Consider the following 19151-nt stretch of genomic DNA (forward strand, 5'->3'; position numbering starts at 1 on the left):
CACACCCCACAACTCAGTCATTGGCAAGCCCTAGAAAGGATATTGCAATATCTGAAAGGAGCACCAGGAAGAGGGCTCCTCCATAAAAATCATGGTCACTTCAACATCGAAGGATTCTCAGATGCGTACTGGCCCGGATCCTCGGATGACAGAAAATCTACTTCAGGATATTATCCAATAGTTGGAGGGAACTTGTTTACATGGAGAAGCAAGAAACAGAATGTAGTTACACAGTCCAGTGCAGAAGCAAATTATAGAGCCATGGCACACACAGTTAGTGAGCTTCTATGGATCAGATATTTTCTTACTGAACTGGGATTCTACAACGAAGCTTCTATGAACCTATATTACGATAATCAAGCAGTCATACATATCATATCCAATCCAGTCTTTCATGAGAGGACAAATCATATTGAAGTATACTGCCACTTCATACGAGAAAATTTCCCATATGGCATATTATCTCTCAAGTATATATCTACACAGAGCCAAGTTGCAGACATTCTCGCCAAACCTGTCATTCCGAAAATTTTGTCCACCATCTGTAGCAAGTTGGGCATTTACGATATTTTCTCACCCCCAGCTTGAGGGAGAGTGTTACAATGTGGGACCTACTATGGTTGCATGAGCCGATGGGACCCACCATGAGGACGTGAGAAGCCAAGATGAGTCAATACACAAGCTGGCATGAGTTGGATGACGAGCTAGAATAAGTTGGTAGAATTGAAGATTGCGAAGGACCCACAAAGATACCATGAGTTGGCATCTTTGTCCCATGAGCTGGATGATCTAATGGGACCCACAAGAATATAGCATGAGCTGTCATCCTCAGCCTAGCCAACTCGTGAAGAAGGAATTGGGAAAGTTAGTTTTTGGGTAAGTTAGAAATTGAGTAAGTTCTAAATTGAGTTGAATTATAGTTGGAAAGTGTACATAAATTATATCACTCCTCCACTATAAATAGAGGAGCTTGTATTCAAGAAAAATCAATCAAAAAGCAAGGAGTTCTCTCCTCTTTTCTCATTCACGTGCAACTCTTCTCTTCTCTTCTCTTCTCTTTAGTTTTTTCTTCTTCTCCTCTCTCTACCCGAGAGCTCTTTTCCCCTCTTCTCTTTTTCTCTTCTCTCTCCCCTTGCTTGATTTATTATTCATGGGGTCCTAAACTCAACAAGCCAGGGAGAAGAGCTTCAAGCTCTGGTTTCACCGTGAGGAAGAAGACACCAAGGAGGCTGGAAAAAAGGGGGTCATGCTCCCCTCCTCTTCTTTTCTATTTAAACTTAGGGTTAGGTTAATTACATTACAGCCCTTGGGCTAAATACAATGCAACACAACCCAACTAATCCCTTTCTAATTAGCCTATGTACATGACATAAATTATGCAACAAATATTAACATAAAACATATCTTAAATACATTCCAACATATGGTAACATTCGCCCTCAAATTGATGTTGGGAAGTCAACCAACAACAATTTGCCAACCAGAAAATAATGTCAGGGTTGAGACAATGCTTTGGTGAAGACATTAACCACTTGAAGATCTGGAGACATATATGGAAGAGATATTACCCGGTGCTCCAAAGTGTAGCGGATAGAGTGACAATCAACCTCAATGTGCTTGGTGCGCTCATGGAAAATAGGGTTGACAGCAATATGAATAGCACTCGTATTATCCGCACGGAGAGGTGTAGGGGTAGTTTGAAGAAATTGGAGCTCAACAGGAAAACCGCGTAGCCATATAACTTCAAAACACGCAGTATACATGGCACGATACTCGGCCTTGATATAGGACTTGGACACCTAGTCTTGTTTCTTACATTTCCAAGAAATTAATGCATCCCCTAAAAACAAACACCAACCTATAGTAGAGTGATAGGTATCGAGGCACCCAACCCAATTAGCATTATTATAGGCAACCAGTTGAAGTGTGGAGCCTGTATGAAAGAATAATCCATGAGTAGGAGAACCTCGCAGATAGCGGATGATGCACCAAACTGTCGCAAGATGAAAGTACCGAGGAGAAGACATAAACTGACAGACTTGATAAACGACATAGGAGATGTCAGGACGAGTAGTGGTCAAGTATATAAGATTCCCAACCAGGTATGGATAGATAGTAGGATCATCAAGAAGAGCCCCTTCATCTTTCCTATATTTGACATTGACCTCCATAGGAGTAGCAACTGAAGAAGTGTCCTCCAAACCAGCTAGAGTAATAATATCCTTAATATACTTATGTTGGTTTAAGAAAATACCATTGGGTCAATTATGTACTTCCAGCCCTAAGAAGTACGTGAGCTGGCCAAGATCCTTCATATGAAAAGTTACATGCAACACCTGATGAAGCTTAGTAATCAGGTCAGAGTCAGTGTTAGTAATGATGATGTCATCCACATAAACCAAAAGAATGGCCATGCCCATAGCAGACTTGTGATAGAAAAGAGATGAATCATACTAACTCTGTGTAAACTTGTGGAGAATAAGTGTACCATAAAACTTTTCAAACCAAGCTCGGGGAGCTTGCTTAAGCCCATATAAAGGACGACATAGCTTGTAGACATCATTAGGAGAAGAAGTAGTCCTACCAGAGGGAAGCGTCATGTAGATATCCTCTTGTAGATCACCATGGAGAAATGCATTCTTCACATCCATCTGATGCAATGGCCAAGACTGTGAGGATGCAATGGCTAATATAGTGTGAATTGTGGTCATCTTGGTAGCTGGGGCAAATGTATCCTCATAATCAATCTCATATTCGTACTTGTTCCCCAGATCGACAAGGCGGGCTTTGTATTGATCCATCTGAATGCAGCTTGACAGAGAAAACTCATTTACTCCTAAGAGGTCGAATAGTAGGGGGGCAAGTAATAATGTCCCAAGTGTGATTCTCCTCTAGAACTTGTAGTTCTATTTGCTTTGCCTTTTGCCAACACTCATGCGTCATTGCCTGTTTGTAGCAAGAGGGAATGAGAATAGATGATAAAGTAGCCGCAAGAGATACAAAGAAGGAGAAACCATACCTATCAGGAGGGCGAGCAGAGCAAGTAGACCGGAAAAGAGTGGTGGAGGCAAGATCAGGCACCAGGTTAGAATCAGTAGGGGGCACAGATGAAGTGGGGCGGGACTCATCAAAGCTAGGCAGAATAGACAAAGATGCAGATGGCAGCACAACATGAGATGGAAATAAATATTGATTTTCAAAGAAAACCACATTCCGAGAAACACGGATACGACGAGCATGCGAATCATAGCAAACATATCCTTTTTGAGAAATGACATAACCAAGAAAAGCACACATAACTAATTGGGATGTAAGTTTGTGTCGTTCATGATCAGGTAGATGCACAAAACAAACACAATCGAATGTCTGAAGTGACGGAGAATAACCAAATAACTTAAAGAATGGAGAAACATGATGCAAGGTAGGAGAGGGCAGGTGGTTTGATTAAATGAAGTGAGGTAGAAAGCACTTCACACAAAAACTGGGAGGAACAAATGATTCAAGTAGAAGGGTTCAGACCATATCAAGAAGATGACGATTTTTCTGTTTAGCAACTCCATTTTGTTGCAGTGTCAAGGGACAAGAATGTTGAGAGATAATGCCTTTGCTTTGAAGAAAACCCTAGAACTCAGTAGACATGTACTCGCCTCCAAAATCAGAGCACGATACCTTAATGTGTGCAAAGTACTTATATTGCGCATGCGAGACAACAGGAGTGATTCACCAAACATCACTATGAATAAGATCAAAACAATGGGAGGAATGCGAGGCATGATGAGGAAAAGGTAGAACCTTACTTTTGCCAAGTTTGCATGATGAATGATCAAAAGAAAGATCAAGGTAAGAGCATGTTGTACTGCCTAATAAACTAGAATTAAATATTGTACGAAGAACATCAGAGTTTGGGTGGCCTAGATGTTTTTGCCACATCTTAGTGTCAAAGCCAACAACATTACAATTAAAGGAAAGTACAATAGCAAGTGGAATAATGGTGGAGAGAAAGACTTTAAGTGGAAATAGTCGTGACACTTTAGGCGCCTTTCATAATCACCTTCCCTGACGCTTGATCCTGCACAACACAACCAGTGTGAGAAATCGAACATTACAATTTTTATCAATATTGAAACCATTGTGCTAAAAGGCTCGAACCTATTAGGAAAGTACAACAGGTAAATCTACAAGGACTTGCCCGGTCGATATAAATATCTCAATACTCCCCCGCAAGGGACAACCCGTGAAATTCAAATTCAGGGCCCATATAAAGCACGGGGAACAAGCCGTGGAAAGCGGTGGGAGAGGCATTCGAACACGGGACCAATCTGCTCTGATACCATGTTGAAACCATTGTGCTAAAAGTCTCGAACCTGTTAGGAAAGCACAACAGGTAAATCTACAAGGACTTGCCCGGTCAATATAAATATCTCAACAATCAACAGTTGACCAACAGAAAGAAGATTTGTAAAGAGGTCAGGGGACACAAAGACATCAACTAAGGTGGGAGAGAGATCACCAACAGCACTGATACGCAAATAACTGCCATCAGCATTGTTGATTTTTAGGTTTTCATCATACTTTGGGACATTAGAAAGAGACACAACATTGTTGGTCATGGTTAGAAGCACCAGAATCAAAATACCATGGTTGAGTAGAGACTTTATGCTTACCTAAGAGACCAAAAGTATAAAAAGCAGAGATGATCATCTGTTGTACCATTTCAGGGGTGAGTGTGTTCGGATTTGCGAGTGTTGGAGGAATAGGAACTGTAGTAATCGGGACGACAGTCGACAATGCTGCAAAACTAGAAGCACCAATGGAGGCATGATAAGCAGCATGCTTCTTTTTTTTAGGGCGAGTAGGACAAGTTGCGATGAGATGACCTGACTTCTTGCAGTAGTTACAAGACTTCTTGGGGCGCCCAGCAAAGTGAACATAATCCTTGCAGTGAAAGCACTGGACAAAACTCATGTTCTGGCCCTTATTTTCCCTTGTGCTGCATAGGCCACAGTAGCATAGGTATCAGCCTGGACCCGAAGTTCCATGCCAGCCTGAGTAGCAATGCACTGCTCCTCCCTAAGAAGTTCACTCAAACAAGCATCCAGAAACGGCACAGGATGACGATTCATCAAATGTGAACGGGCAATCTCAAACTCGGGACATACAAGACTTCTTGGGGCGCCTAGCAAAGTGAACATAATCCTTGCAGTGAAAGCACTTGACAAAACTCATGTTCTGACCCTTATTTTCCCTTGTGCTGCATAGGCCACAGTAGCAGAGGTATCAGCCTGGACCCGAAGTTCCATTCCAGCCTGAGTAGCAATGCACTGCTCCTCCCTAAGAAGTTTACTCAAACAAGCATCCAGAAACGGCACAGGATGACGATTCATCAAATGTGAACGGGCAATCTCAAACTCGGGACATAGCTTCGTCAAGAATTGATCTCTCTTATTGGTTTCATGTACGGCTTGCACAACAGAGAGAACAACAACTAGGACATTCTCATAAACTATATCAGTATAGTCGGTCCAAAGATTTTAAAAACCCAAAACGTTTTCTTCAATGGAACGATTTCCTTGTGTGAAGTTAGCCATCTCATATTCTACTTGAATCCGTCAAGCCATGTTGTTTTGATGATAAACCTTGTGGAGGTAATTCCACATATCCGGTGCAGTTTTATAGGGCCTCAGATTAAGAACTAGGTGAGGGTCAACATACCCAAGTAAATATTCAGATTATGACCCTAGCATCCATGGTGGTCCATTTTGACAATGCTTCAGCCTCGCGAAGTGCTAGATCACACCCATCAATATGACCCCATAATTATTTTCCCATGACAAATAACAGGAACTGAAATGCCCAGGCACTATAGTTCTTACCTGTGAATCGAATAGGAGAAAAATCTAACTTGTCCGTTGACATGATGAAGGTAGCAAGCCGAGAGCTAGAGTGGCTGAAATACAAGCCCCACAAAAATATTTTTCGAAGGCCACAAATAGACTGAAACCCTTGCTGCAAATTCCAGATCTACCACCCATCTGAAAATATCATATCTATCACCACTGAAGTGACTAGACCAAAGGTCACCTAGCTACTGAACACCAGGGTAGCCAAGCACCTTCAGGCCAGAACAATTGAGCCACGTCAAACCAAATAGTTTCAAACAGAGACCCTTCATCCAATAGATAATTTCAAACAGAGATCCTTCAGCCTACCCCTCTGAGCTCGGACATAAACATCAGCAGCCACACCAAGAACCTTCAGCCCAGAAACCCTGAGCTTGGATAGAAACTTTCGCACAGAGACCCTTCAGCCCACCCTTCTAAGCTCGGACAGAGAGCTTGAGCTCCATGCTCACGTTCAGCACAGAGAAGCTGAACCACCACTCCTAGAAAATATTTCAAGAGCAGCTCCAAGCTTTGAAGAGTGACGCCTGAAGAAAACACCTAACGTTCACCAATGGAGGTTGACGGAATAGCCAAGACCAAAGCTGCCAACTTTGAGTTTTCATGGATAGAACCACCACGAAATGAGGCTAACGACACAACTTAGACCAAGAGCTCCAAGCTCTGAGTTTGGTGGACAAAACCACCACCACTAGAGGTTGACAGAACAGCCAGGGAGAAGAGCTTCAAGCTCTGGTTTCACCGTGAGGAAGAAGACACCAAGGAGGCTGGAAAAACGGGAGTTCTGCTCCCCTCTGTTTTTCTATTTAAGCTTAGAGTTAGGTTAATTACATTACAACCCATGGGCTAAATACAATGCAACCCAGTCCAACAAATCCCTTTCTAATTAGCCTATGTACATGACATAAATTATACAACAACTATTAACATAAACCCTATCTTAAATACATTCCAACATATGGTAACAACAAATTGGCCATTCTCTAATTTTTGTGCTTCAAAGAGGTCATTCTTTGTCACATGTCATATGTCCCAATCCATGGATTGGAGGAATAATTTTATTATTACCTTCTAATAGCCATAGTTTACTCCATTCAATAGGGGGGTGGGGGTGGGGGGGAGGAGGGGCGGTTAGCGAATTGTCCTTCAAGAATGAGCAATTTATCTTGGGATGCCATTTGAATTGTCGTTCAAAATCAAATCAAGATGATTTTGATTTCAAATGTGCTTAGGCCTACTCTAATACCAATTGTTAGACCAGGTGGCTTCTCAAGAGGGGGGGGGGGGGGGGGGGGGGGGGGGGGGGTGAATTTATATAATTATAAATACAAGTAAAAGTAAAGTAAATGCACACACCACAATAACACAAACTTGTGAAATACCACTAATATGAGCTCTATTAGCTTGGAATTATTCAAAAGAGATTATGACTTTCTTTTAAGCCACGTGTATGCACAAATACACAATTACAAGTCATCTCTCTTGAGATTCAGTTACATTCTAGCTCTAGGAAGTTCTTCAATCTAGATTCAAGGTTTTAAATATTTTCAAATAAAATAAAAATTTACAGGAAAGGAGAAAAACTTGCATCCTTTGATCTTTGGAGAGATAGTCTTCTCCTTTGAATTTGATTAAACCTCCAACTTTGATACACAATGTGAATGAGTTTGGAGCTTGACTAATTGAAGGTTTTTTCTTTCTCAAAAATCAGCTTAGGAAAGGAATTTCAAGTTTTAGAACTATGAATATAGTCGGTATGCCAATAAATACACATTAACTTTTTTCAAAGAATATTCGGTGGGGGTATTTATAAGTTCTTCAAACCAACGTAGCCATTTTTTGTCCGTTTACATTAGGTTAGCATGTCATTGATTGATCAATGTATAGTGTTAATCAACCAATCAAGTGTAATGACTATATTTAATAAAAAAAATGACATTGATCGATGGTATGATCAATCAATATCCTTTCATGAGGTTTGACAAGTTAAGTTGATCAATCAATGTGTAGGGAATGATCAATCAATCAGAATTCTTACTGGCAGTGCATTACAAGTACAATCAATCAATAGTGTTTCTATGATCAATCATGTTTTATCTCCCTGGTTGGCAAATGTCTATATGATCAATCAATGTGAAGTAGTTGATCGATCAATTTTTATAATTTTGAATTGCTTAGACATAATTGATCGATCATGTTTTATAACTCAGTTTGGCCATGTTCTGGTTGATCGACCCAACCTTAATTGAAGATCATGCTTTATATTTTTGCCATGTGCACATTCTGGTTAGTCGATCATTGGCAGATATTGATCGATCGATCCAGTGCTAAATTTCTAAGTGTGTTGTCAAAGCATAATTAAAATTGATCCCAAGTAACTATAACATGTTTAAAACATATATATGCGTCGATAAAACATGTTGATAATGCAATTTTATCTTATGGTTTCAAAAACTTTATTGTACATAAAGTTTGAAGGTTTAAGGTTGTTCTCTTACATACACTGAGTTTTTGTGATTTTCCAAGACTTCCTAAACTCTAGTCTTTTATTCTTTGTTTTTTCTTTCTAAGGAGGAGTTAGTCAACAAACTTAAAATTTGAACTTCATCTTTATCTCCTGCTTGAAATTTATTTCATTCATCTACATAAAATTCAACTTTAAACTTGGTGTTAGTGTGGACGTGTTAATGTGCACTAGAAAACAATTTCCAGTGTTAGTGCCCCAAAATGAGAAAAATATAAAAAACAAGAGAATGAGTAACTTGTAAAAGTATACTTAATTAAAATATAATACTTAAACTCCAAATTAGGTAAAACAAATATGATTACTACATGAATAAGTAATTTAATTTATAATTAAAATATATCAATATACTAATTAACTAAATTAGATATTATATTATTTAATGATTGCAATATATTGTACATTAATACAGTAATTACGTGAGCCAATTAACTATGCACATGATTAATTATAAAAATAAATAAATAAATAGGAAAAAATAATCAAATGCTAACTTTAACACACTATATTTTTAAGTATTATTGCCTAGTTTGGAGAAAATGCAGTACTAGAGGCGGTTGGGGTGAACAAAATTGCATTGTCCGGAAAAGTAACAGCTAAGAATAGGATTTGTAAATTTTTTGTTTTTATAAAAAAATCGCACGTGCGAAACTCGCACGTGTAAACTACATGTGTGAGTTTGCACATTGTGCGGGATGGGGCATCGAAGGGAGGGGGAAAATAACGGAACTTAGGTATCTGGGGGTGTTCTGTGCATCGTGGGCTAGAGCAGTGGCTGATTGATCTAACGGTGGCAGGTTTGGTAGGGGGGTGACGATGATGGGAGAGGGTTCGGAGCAGCTACTCTGGCTGGGGTACGACGAGGTGAGGGCGAGGCTACGGGAGTCGACGGTGACAATGACGGGTGATAGAGAAGGCGATGCACCAGGGGAAGGATTAGGTGCGACAGGGGTAGCGGCGGCGAGAGGGAGAAGGGAGAAGAGAGAAGGGAGATGGAGGCCAAGAGGGAGGAAGAAATTTTTGAAGGAAGAAGAGACGAGAAAAGAAGGAGACCGAGAGAGGGAAGAGAGCGGGAGAGAGACTAAAAAAAAATTCGACAAGGGTTCGACATGTCCTACCCGCTTCATCCGGATGAGTAGCAATATACTGGAACCCGAAATTAAATCGTGGAGATGATTTTTGGATTCATCTTATTCATCAACATGAATCAGGCATTGATACTTCACTAACGATATCAGGAGATGAATTGAGTAATGTGACTGAAGTTCATCTCCTGCATCAAGTTGACTAACACCCCCCCCTAAGTGTGTTTCTTCAAGATCACTTTGACACAGTTGTGTAGCTCGAGGTCTTTGAGAAGCTTTTGCCAATCATTTTCATAGACCTTGACTTTTGTGTCTCTTGAACAAATGACATATAAAATACTAGAAATTTTAATGTTAGATTAATTAAATTTTATTATCATAAAAAATAATATATGAATCAATACTCGATTAACACCATCTTTTCCATTATGTGAAAGTTTTGCACAACATAGTGGAGAGTGAAATCCCTTTGGAAGATGGCAAAGGGGTGGGGCTTCCCCTCCATTTGCATATCTAGTGAGAAGCTCTTTAGTAATCTTCTAAAAAAATCTTAAAAATCTAAAAATATTACATCATTTTATGATTTTCATCATAAATAAACTAACCAGAGGACAATTTTTTCTAGAAATAGCGAGGAAAATCTATTTTTTTCTTGACTTCTAATTTCTAAGACTTGAAAATGCAGACACAAAAATGAAAAGAAAAAGCCAGGAAAAGCCATTTCTCCTCGGAAGGAAGGAAATAAAGAAAAAGAAAGGGGAAAACAGGGGGCTAAAATTCTATCGGACTCCCTCCTGCATCTTGTGGAATCTTTGCCCCTAGTAGCGTTCCTTCACTAAGGAGAGCTTCCCTTGTCTCGCCGTTGCCGACAAGCCTCTCTCGCCAGACGTTCATCTGTCTCTTCTCTGGTTTACAGGTAGTTCTCTCCCTCCCCCTTCTCCCTCTCTCTCTTCCCTTCTACATGAGATATCTTTTTTTTTTTTACATGTTCTACTTGAGATATCTTATTCCCCCGAACACCTAAAATCGTCTCATTTCGCTGTTCTTCTTCACCCGTTAGTAAGCTATATCTACCGGGAGTATCTATGTATTTGAGATGATGGAGGACCGAATAAGTAGAGCGAAGTGTCTTTTTTTCAAAGGCCCAAATTGTATAAATGGTATTATGTTGATGGTGCCAATTCTATATTGAAGGGAGAACGATTGGTTTATTTCTTTCATTGGCAGTGATTACATTTTTTTCTGAGACGTTGTACCAATGTGTATGGAGAATATCTTTTTCAGATTCAAAATGGTGCTCTCGTCGACAATGGCACTTATTTGTCTTTCTTGGCAGGTTGTAGTAGAATCTGTCTTGTTTTCTCTGTTAACTTGCTTACATTCCTGGAGACACTAAGAACTCCTGTCGTTCTGTGGGCAAGGTGCAGCTTTAATGTAGCTTTTGTAGGTATCTGAATGTCTTTTCTGGATTTCATTTAACTTTACTGCTATGGATTAACACCTTTTTTTAAAAAAAAAAACTATTTTTCTTCTTCAACGGTTGCCCCTGAAACTCTTTTTGATGTTTACAATTTGGCTCGTTGCAGTAGAGAAGAGACCAGCCTAGTCCAACTGGAAATGGCCTTCGATTAGGTTTTTGAAAAAAGTTCTCTTTTACCTCTCTATAAAACATGGCTGGATTTTATGTTGTATGCTTGTTATACTTCATAATTTTTGCATGTAAAATTAGTTTCGTATGGAATTATTTGAAATCTAACATATATGAGTTCTCATGTTTAGTACAGCACTGATATGCCATACCCTTTGCATATAAGGCTATTTTTGAATTAGTTTTTCAGCTAAAAGTCATCCCTCCTGTATCCATTTTTATGAGCTCTGTTTCATTGTGTTTTCTCTTGACTAAACAATAAATAAGATAGGGGAGTAGTCCAATTATTCCAATGCGTGAAAAGGTAGTGGAGATTTCATTTTTCTTTCTTTTTTTATATTTGAATAGTAACTAGTAGAGTGGGCATGTCAGAGAACGATTCTGATCGGAGGGTTTTCTGCTTGCATACCAATCAACTCCTCTTATGAGTTATTATGGGTGCTTTGCCTTCTTGATGGTTCTAGGCTCGCTCATGTCCTAAATTGTCTTCCTTAGTTAGCAAGAAAAAACAATAGAAAATCCTAAGTAATTGTTGGTCTAGGTTAAGTCTAATTCTATTCCGAAATGACTAGCCACTTAGTTTCTTCACATTTTTCAATGTGGGATTTTTTCACACTAAACTCTCCCCCTCATGTCGAAGCTTACACATAACGGGCCTAAGACGTAGACACAAACCATTAACAGGACACACAAACTCTTACTTTATGGAGCTCACAACATATAGACTCCTACATCATGGAGCCCACAACACATACTCCTACTTCATGGAGTCCACAACACAAATCACTGGAGAAGCACAAACTGGGCCTCAGCCTACTCACACAACTTGTTCTGATACCACTGTTGGGTTGTGGGTTGAGCCGTGTTTCATCCCAAAATGACTTGCCACTTAAAAGACTTACTGCTTTAACCTTATAAGCCATTAAATTTTCTTTCCGTATTTCAATATGGGACTTTTTCCCACTCAACAGTAGTCATAAAGTCATTAATGTTCTTGTGTTAGAATTGGCCATGGTGTGTGATTTTGTGCACATGGATAGCCATTGCAGAGAGACTTATTCTAATTGTACATGTCTTTTTTCTACTATTTTTTACTTTTCAAGGTGTGTTTCAGTTGCAAGAACTGACATTAATTGAGACAAATGTGTAGGACACATAAGACAGTTTTCATATTTTTTCCCAATTCATCATTTACACCGAAAAAAAGTACAAAAGCAGCACTGGAGAAGCTGAGACAAATAATTAGAGAGTATAAAACAGTTCTGCTCATTTGCCTTTCTCTTACTCCTTTGACCTTGTTCCATACTTCTAGGGTATCATCCTCTCCAGACATTGGCTAAGAACTCTCTGTATAGCTACTAATCTTGAAGAAAATCCTATTAGTAACTTCCTTGCTGCACTGACTTAAACAGAGTTGGCTCTGCCAATGCAGGTAGGCAAGAGTGGTGCCTCCTCTGCTGTTGCAAGTATTCTATTCCATGTCTTCAGCTTTAACTGTCCAATGACAAATTCAATCCACCTTGAGACTTCCTCTTGCTTTCTTTGTCTTATATTTCTCATTTTTCTGCTAAATGCCTAAACGGTTTAGCACTCGATCCTGATTGGGGCTTTGTACTCTCATTCATTTACGATCCCTTATCAGTCACTGTTGCCAAATTGATGATCCCAAATGCCACTCCATATGTAGCAAGCAAAAGTGAGACTAACTTCACCTGCGAAACAATGGTTGTCCAGAATTCATATATTGAATGAAGCTCTCATAAACTAGTGGCTAAATATAGTATGTGTAGTGCAAATGAGGAAATAGAATTATAAGCCACAATAGCACCAAGTGAATAATAAATTTTTTAATAAATCAAAAGTAGTCCGAATTAGCCAAAAGAATTGCAGAGAAAATAAGAGCTTAGTAGTTCAATATGTTGAAAAGATACGGGTCAAATGATAGTCTTTCCCAACTCATCTCCCTTCTGTGGCCTTTTTTTTTTATATATAAAGATGTATTTTTATTAACAAGAGAAATTACAAAAGAGGAGAGGGCAGATCCCTGACAACAAGAGATTGTAAGGTAGCTCCCTGCTTGGCAAGCACATCTAATGCCAAATTTGCGGATCTCGGAATGTGAGACCAAATACAAGATAAAATTGAGGTAATTTCTAAAATCTCCCGAAAGATGTGTTATGATCCTGGGGTTAAGTACTTAGCTTTCGGCTACCTATCAAGCCGGTCTTTTGGGTAGTATTGGCTAGGTGCTTAATAATTGGTATCAGAGCACCTAGCCAATACTACCCAAAAGACCGGCCCGATAGGTAGTGGAAAACCAAATACTTAACCACAGGATCATAACAATACTCCCCCCGTTATGAGCCGAAGTCCTCGGCGACCCACTCTAGCGACACTGGCCCGACCCACTTTTTGGGTCTACCAGTAATTTTAATCCGGCCTTTAGGTCGCCGAGGACGTCGGCTCATAACGGGGGGAGTATTGTTATGATCCTGGGGTTAAGTACTTGGCTTTCCTCTACCTATTAGCTCGGTCTTTTGGGTAGTATTGGCTAGGTGTTTAACATTATCGTGTCATTTTGTCTTCAGAGCATGGTTCAAGGAGCGTACTGGTCTCTCGAATACCAATGGTTATCGACGACTATTTCCGACGAGTTCTACAGTGATTTCGACAGAGGAGTTTCCGTTTTTTGTCTCTATTATCATTGTGCCGGGTGATTACGGCTATCGGGGGTTCATCAACACTGTCGAGGATTCATCGTCGACTCGAGGAGGTTCATTTATTTTGGTTTCCGGAGTAGAGGTTCGTCGATTCTTTCTCTTTAGCTCAAAATCTTTATTCTGGTTATCGGGGTGTATCAAGATGTCCCAATGACGCCACGGGGGAGAGGATGCACACTCACACCATCCAATGACCACCTTCGAGTCCCCTTCAATATGAAGAGGACCATTACACTTGTCTCTGAAAACACGAAGCCCATTGAGGAGGTCATGAAGCTCTGCTGACGTAGAATCGGATATGCCTAAAGGGCCGGTGTAAGAGAAGAGCTGATTAGCAGAAGGATCCGAAATAATCCCTCCAAAGCCAGAAATCCTGGGATTACCGAGAGAAGAACCATCAAAGTTCAACTTAAGGTAACTGGGTTCAGGAGGGGTCCATTCTTGCATAACTTGGACCTTTGTCCCATAGTGCATCATTGCCAAATTTCTCCAGTTTTCGTGGATAGGGGTACCACTAAAGAGGAGAAAGACTTCTTAGTCAGAAGCCAAGAAGAGATATGTCCCACTAATTTGGAAGATTTGTGGCCTATATTGGAAGATTCCAAACAATAGTCCATGACAGTCACTGAATTGCCTTGCAGATGTCTTCATATTGAACTGTCTGAGATTCTGAAGCATTCTGCAATCCAATATTTGTTTTTTCTAAGCAAAAGGGTTTTGAAACATAATAAAGGGGTTGATTTGGCCATTGGTGTAAATAAGTTGGACTTGAAATGTGAGCCAGTATTGGAAGTGCTTATATATATAACAATAAAATATCAAAATATTGCAATTGTCACCTGTGAAGCTTCAAATGAAAAGTAAGAGAATGGAAGAGTTTGATGCAGGTTTGGTTGTAATCTCATTACAAAGATATTTTTCTAACATTTGTTTAGGTGTCTGTGAATCAAAGCGTTGGGAAAGTCTTGAAAAAGAAAAGACATTGGGAAACTGCTGTTCACATTTAGGAGAGTCTCCGTATTTCAGAAATTTCTTATTTTGGTAGATACCATATATTTTACATCTTTCTGTACAAGATTCAAGAGTTCAAACGCCTAGTCGCACAAGTATCTCTTTATCAATTTGATTTTACCTAGTGATTATTCAGGGGTTGCCCTGAGAGATATGTATAATATGTATTTCTGTTGTCCTTTCTTTGGGGGGACCTTGCAATCTCAGGAAGCACTTCCAAATGAGGGAGTAACTATGGTAAGTTTCATCAATAAGCGATTATAAAAGGACAAGTTTGAAATCTCGTTCAAACATTTCAGAGTATAAGCATGAGAATATTGCACAAATTCCTCATGTACTCTTTTAGGTGAATATGTTGCTCTATAAATGCTCCCAATGGATGAAATTTCATTCAAATTTTATCTGTTAGATATAGGAGATTGGTTCACAGTGGGATTTCCCTCCAGGTACAAAGTTATGATGATTACTCAATTCTTTCATGCAGATTAGTATGGCAACCATAAGAAATCTGAAAATCAAAACAGGTTCTTGCAAACGCATACTTAAAGAGCTCCAGTCCTATCAAAAAGAAGTTGAGAATGAAGCTGCAAAAACTGCAAATATGAAGGAGAAAGGAGCTGATCCTTATGATCTTAAGCAACAGGTTTGCATCAATTTGTCTCCACTGGTTCATTGTTATTGAATCTAAGCTATGTTCCTATTGGTAAGTTTCATCCTTTTAGGAATCCACTATGTGGTATTTATGCTTTCAGTTAAAGGGATACCTTTAGCTTTCTAATGTAATGAGATTCATAGTGCATTTATCTGTTTTTTGAGATCTAACTGCATTTTTTTCTGCTGTTATAAAAAAAGAAAAGATCTTACTGCATTTATCAAATTTTAAGATCTCTGGACCTTGTTTCATTTTGCCTAGAAGGTTCCCATAATTTTGTGCCTTCACTGTTTTCCAGTTTTCACTTGTCTGAAAATTATAAATTTGGAGCAGTCAGTATGTCTTAAGAGGGATACATTTCTTTTATTGAGAAAGTGCAGCAATTATATAACCTGGTTGTCGTGATTGTTCTCCAGAATGCTCCAGATCATGAAGTAAAAAAATACAAGCCTCTGTTGTGCTTAATAAAACTAGAAACTTATTGGGTTGGAGATTTATGCTGTTCTTGTGAAAAAATTCCTACTGCTGACATTATTAACTTCTATTGGAAAAGGAGAACGTTTTGGCAGAGTCAAGAATGATGATTCCCGACTGCAGCAAACGTCTGGAAGCATCTCTAATAGATCTAAAAGGAACATTGGTTTGTACTAATCCCTGAGATTACATGTAAATTTCCTGTAGGTTGACCCTTGACATTGTTGTCATTCCATTGCAGGAAGAACTGAAGGAATCCAATCAGCAAGGACCAGAGATTGATGAAGCTGAGTCTGTTATTAACGAAACTGAAACTTTGATTTCAAACAGCTGAAGCTTAAAACTTTACTTTAGCATTCTGAACTGTGTTATTACTTATGGGTTTGTATCTTCTCCCATGTTTCTGGGTGGTAGACTTGTGAATGGTGTTCCTACCTTTGTTGTTCGTTTTGATGGTTGAGTGTCTAACTTGCTTTGGCAATTGATCATACATTTGTGCTTGCATGTGCTTCTCCTGGCTGTAGGATACTGTTAGAGAGGTTTGCAGGTAGCCATGAGTATGATACATGTTGTCTTTAGTTAATAAATCTTCTTTTCCTATCATTGCTAACAACAAGCCGGTCTCTCTCTCTATTATATTGCTTACTTAAAAATTAAAATTATTTGGTATATAACTTATAGGTTATAATGTAGTACTGATTCTTTAGTAAGTTTTCTCTCCCCATCCCACCCCTTCTCTCTATATTTCTCTTTATTTCTTGACCTAATATGTAATACATAATGAGTAATTTTTATTTTAAAATTAAATTATGTTCTAAAGCATTTAACTATTTTATATAAATAAATTATATTATTTTTAATTTTAAAAATTATAAAAATTCCTACTAGATTATATTATAAAGCTATATTAGGTTAGTACAGGAATTTATTTTTTATATATTGTATTCTTATATAATTCATATAATACATATGTAATAGATATTTTATAACATAATAATTATTATCTTTTTTTTAGTTTCTAAAATATGGCTAACATAATCAATTAATTTAAGGGTAAAACAAAAAATGCTTATTAACTTTATAAAAATAATTATTTTTTAAAGAATAGAAGGCCTCACTTGTAGGCTCCATCTTGTATAAGATTAAAGGGGAAATCTCCCACCATTAGTAAGAAAAGGAAGGAGAGCTCCCCATTTCCTTCAAGGGTGTAAATAGGGGTGGCAACAAACTGAGCCGGTTGGTGAACAACTCGAGTTCAGCTCAATCTCGACTCGATTCAGCTCGATAAATCCTGAACTTGAACCGAATTCGAGATGAAGTTGGGGTTTGTTTAAGTAAATAAGTTGAGCTTGAGCGAACCATGGTTCAGTTTAGCGGCTCGTGAGCTGACTCATTACTTAACGAGCAATTTCGGCTAGCGTTCCTCTCTTGAACTTTCTGTCTTCGGGCTTCGATTTTGGGGAGTCAGCGAATCAGGGATTTGAGGCTCGACAAAATTAGAGGAAAATTGAAAGGAAGTCACTATTAACAATGTGAATTTCCCTCAGTTGAATCTTTCCCAAGCCTAAATAGAGAAAGAAGATGTCTACAATCTGATCCTTTTAGATAAGTTTTTTGTTTTTATTCGATTTTATCTTCTATTTCTACTATTTCTTCCTCAATCTCTTCGTTCTTCGTCGTCAATCATTTTTTTGTAGCTGAGGAACAAATTACAGAGGTGAGCGGAGCCTGTTGAAAAGTTATGGAACAAAAGGAAGCTCACGTTTCCCCTCTGTCCCCTTTCTCTCTCTTGGCTAGAGGTGCTTGCGGCCATTAGAGCGGAGACTAGAGGTGCTTGAGGCCATTAGAGTGGAGATCAGAGGTGCTTTGCACACCAGAGCTAGAGGTGAGCAAAGCCTATTGAAACCAAGTCGTAGTGACTAAAGGAAGGCAAATGCGCACCCCGCAGGTCAGATCATCCCACCCCTTTTTTTGTGAATTATTACATTTTTTAGTTTTAATTGTGGTTTTAGAGTTCTATTTTTGTGAATTATTATCATTCTTTTAGGTATGTATAGAATTATTTTATACCTTACATGATTCATACAGACATGTCAGCATAGATACTCAAGAGAGGACTTCTGCATAAAGAAATGAGAAATTAGTTTTAAAAGAATAAGTGTTCATGAAACACTTGAAGCATACTGCTAGGAAATCTATTGCTTCAGGAAAAACAAATATGAGTTTTGATATCAAAGTTGTCTCAGGAATACAAAATAGTAGAGACTCCCACTAAAGAAGTACTTAGAAGATTGCACTAGTCCCAACAGTAGAGAGTTCCACTAAAGGAGTACAAAATTAAGCTAAAAGTTATAGATTTCAGTCCAAATTAGTAACAACAATATCAATATGAAATTAGCAGCAAGTTCAAGTTCAACAAAAGGTTCTGCTTATATCAATATTTTGTTATGCCATGTTCATGTTCATAACCAAAGTGTAGTTATAACAAATTACAGGTTGGATGAAAGAGTAGGTATAAGCAAAACCTACTGAAAAGTAGATGATCATATGTGTTCTTTAACTTTTGATCAAACTTGAGAAATAAGTTTCATATCAACATAAGAATTAAAAGATAACAAAACTTATCTACTACAACAAATATTTTGGGTGTTTTGCTACAATTATTCATTGTTGAAATAGGTAAAGTAAAGTTAGAAACTCCAAAATACAGAAAGTTCCTTGATATTGCAACTAACCATATGTGATTTTACTTGGCTCGAGCTCGAACCAACCCCTTAAGAACGCCATAGTCATATGAATCCCATTATGAACCCCTTACATCATAGAAACTGTTTCTATCTCCTCACGCATCTATGTGTCTACATTTATTTGTTAATCTTTTTTTTTTAATTATCTTGGTTGTTTGGATTTTATTTATTTATTTATTTTGTAGAAGTAAGAAAGTCAACACCTCCTGCTCAATTGACATCACTAGTTAACACTAGTTCTAGTGTAAACTTAGATAATGACTCAACTCCACTAGAGTCATATCTCATTAGAACTACTAATGTAATAGAAGTGAACCTAAATGAAGGTACCCTAAATGAGGAAGAATGTGACTCTATCCAGAGTTCAAAAAGACAAAAACGGTCTCATGT

The 19151-nt window shown here is 38.4% G+C and overlaps 1 protein-coding gene across 1 annotated transcript; it reads left to right on the top strand.

The window, feature by feature from the left end:
* The first annotated feature begins 10253 nt into the window (after window positions 1-10253).
* On the top strand, window positions 10254-16617 carry LOC137935101 (tubulin-folding cofactor A-like). Its single transcript, XM_068779762.1, has 4 exons — window positions 10254-10425; window positions 15373-15531; window positions 16094-16180; window positions 16256-16617. The coding sequence occupies exons 2-4, from the start codon at window positions 15379-15381 to the stop codon at window positions 16346-16348; spliced, it is 333 nt and encodes a 110-aa protein (XP_068635863.1). The 5' UTR covers window positions 10254-10425; window positions 15373-15378; the 3' UTR covers window positions 16349-16617.
* Window positions 16618-19151: the final 2534 nt, after the last annotated feature.

Source organism: Aristolochia californica, unplaced genomic scaffold (assembly GCF_029961685.1).
Source record: "Aristolochia californica isolate CCGP_79_NKW_82.1479 unplaced genomic scaffold, dmAriCali1.0.hap1 SCAF_6, whole genome shotgun sequence".
In the NCBI taxonomy this organism is placed as follows: domain Eukaryota; kingdom Viridiplantae; phylum Streptophyta; class Magnoliopsida; order Piperales; family Aristolochiaceae; genus Aristolochia; species Aristolochia californica.

Excerpts from the sequence above, each read along its gene's own strand:
- LOC137935101 (XM_068779762.1), top strand. The coding sequence starts at position 15,379 with ATGGCAACCATAAGAAATCTGAAAATCAAAACAGGTTCTTGCAAACGC. Across the intron at positions 15,532-16,093 it reads CTTATGATCTTAAGCAACAG|GAGAACGTTTTGGCAGAGTC; the intron begins GTTTGCATCAAT and ends CTATTGGAAAAG. Across the intron at positions 16,181-16,255 it reads TAGATCTAAAAGGAACATTG|GAAGAACTGAAGGAATCCAA; the intron begins GTTTGTACTAAT and ends ATTCCATTGCAG.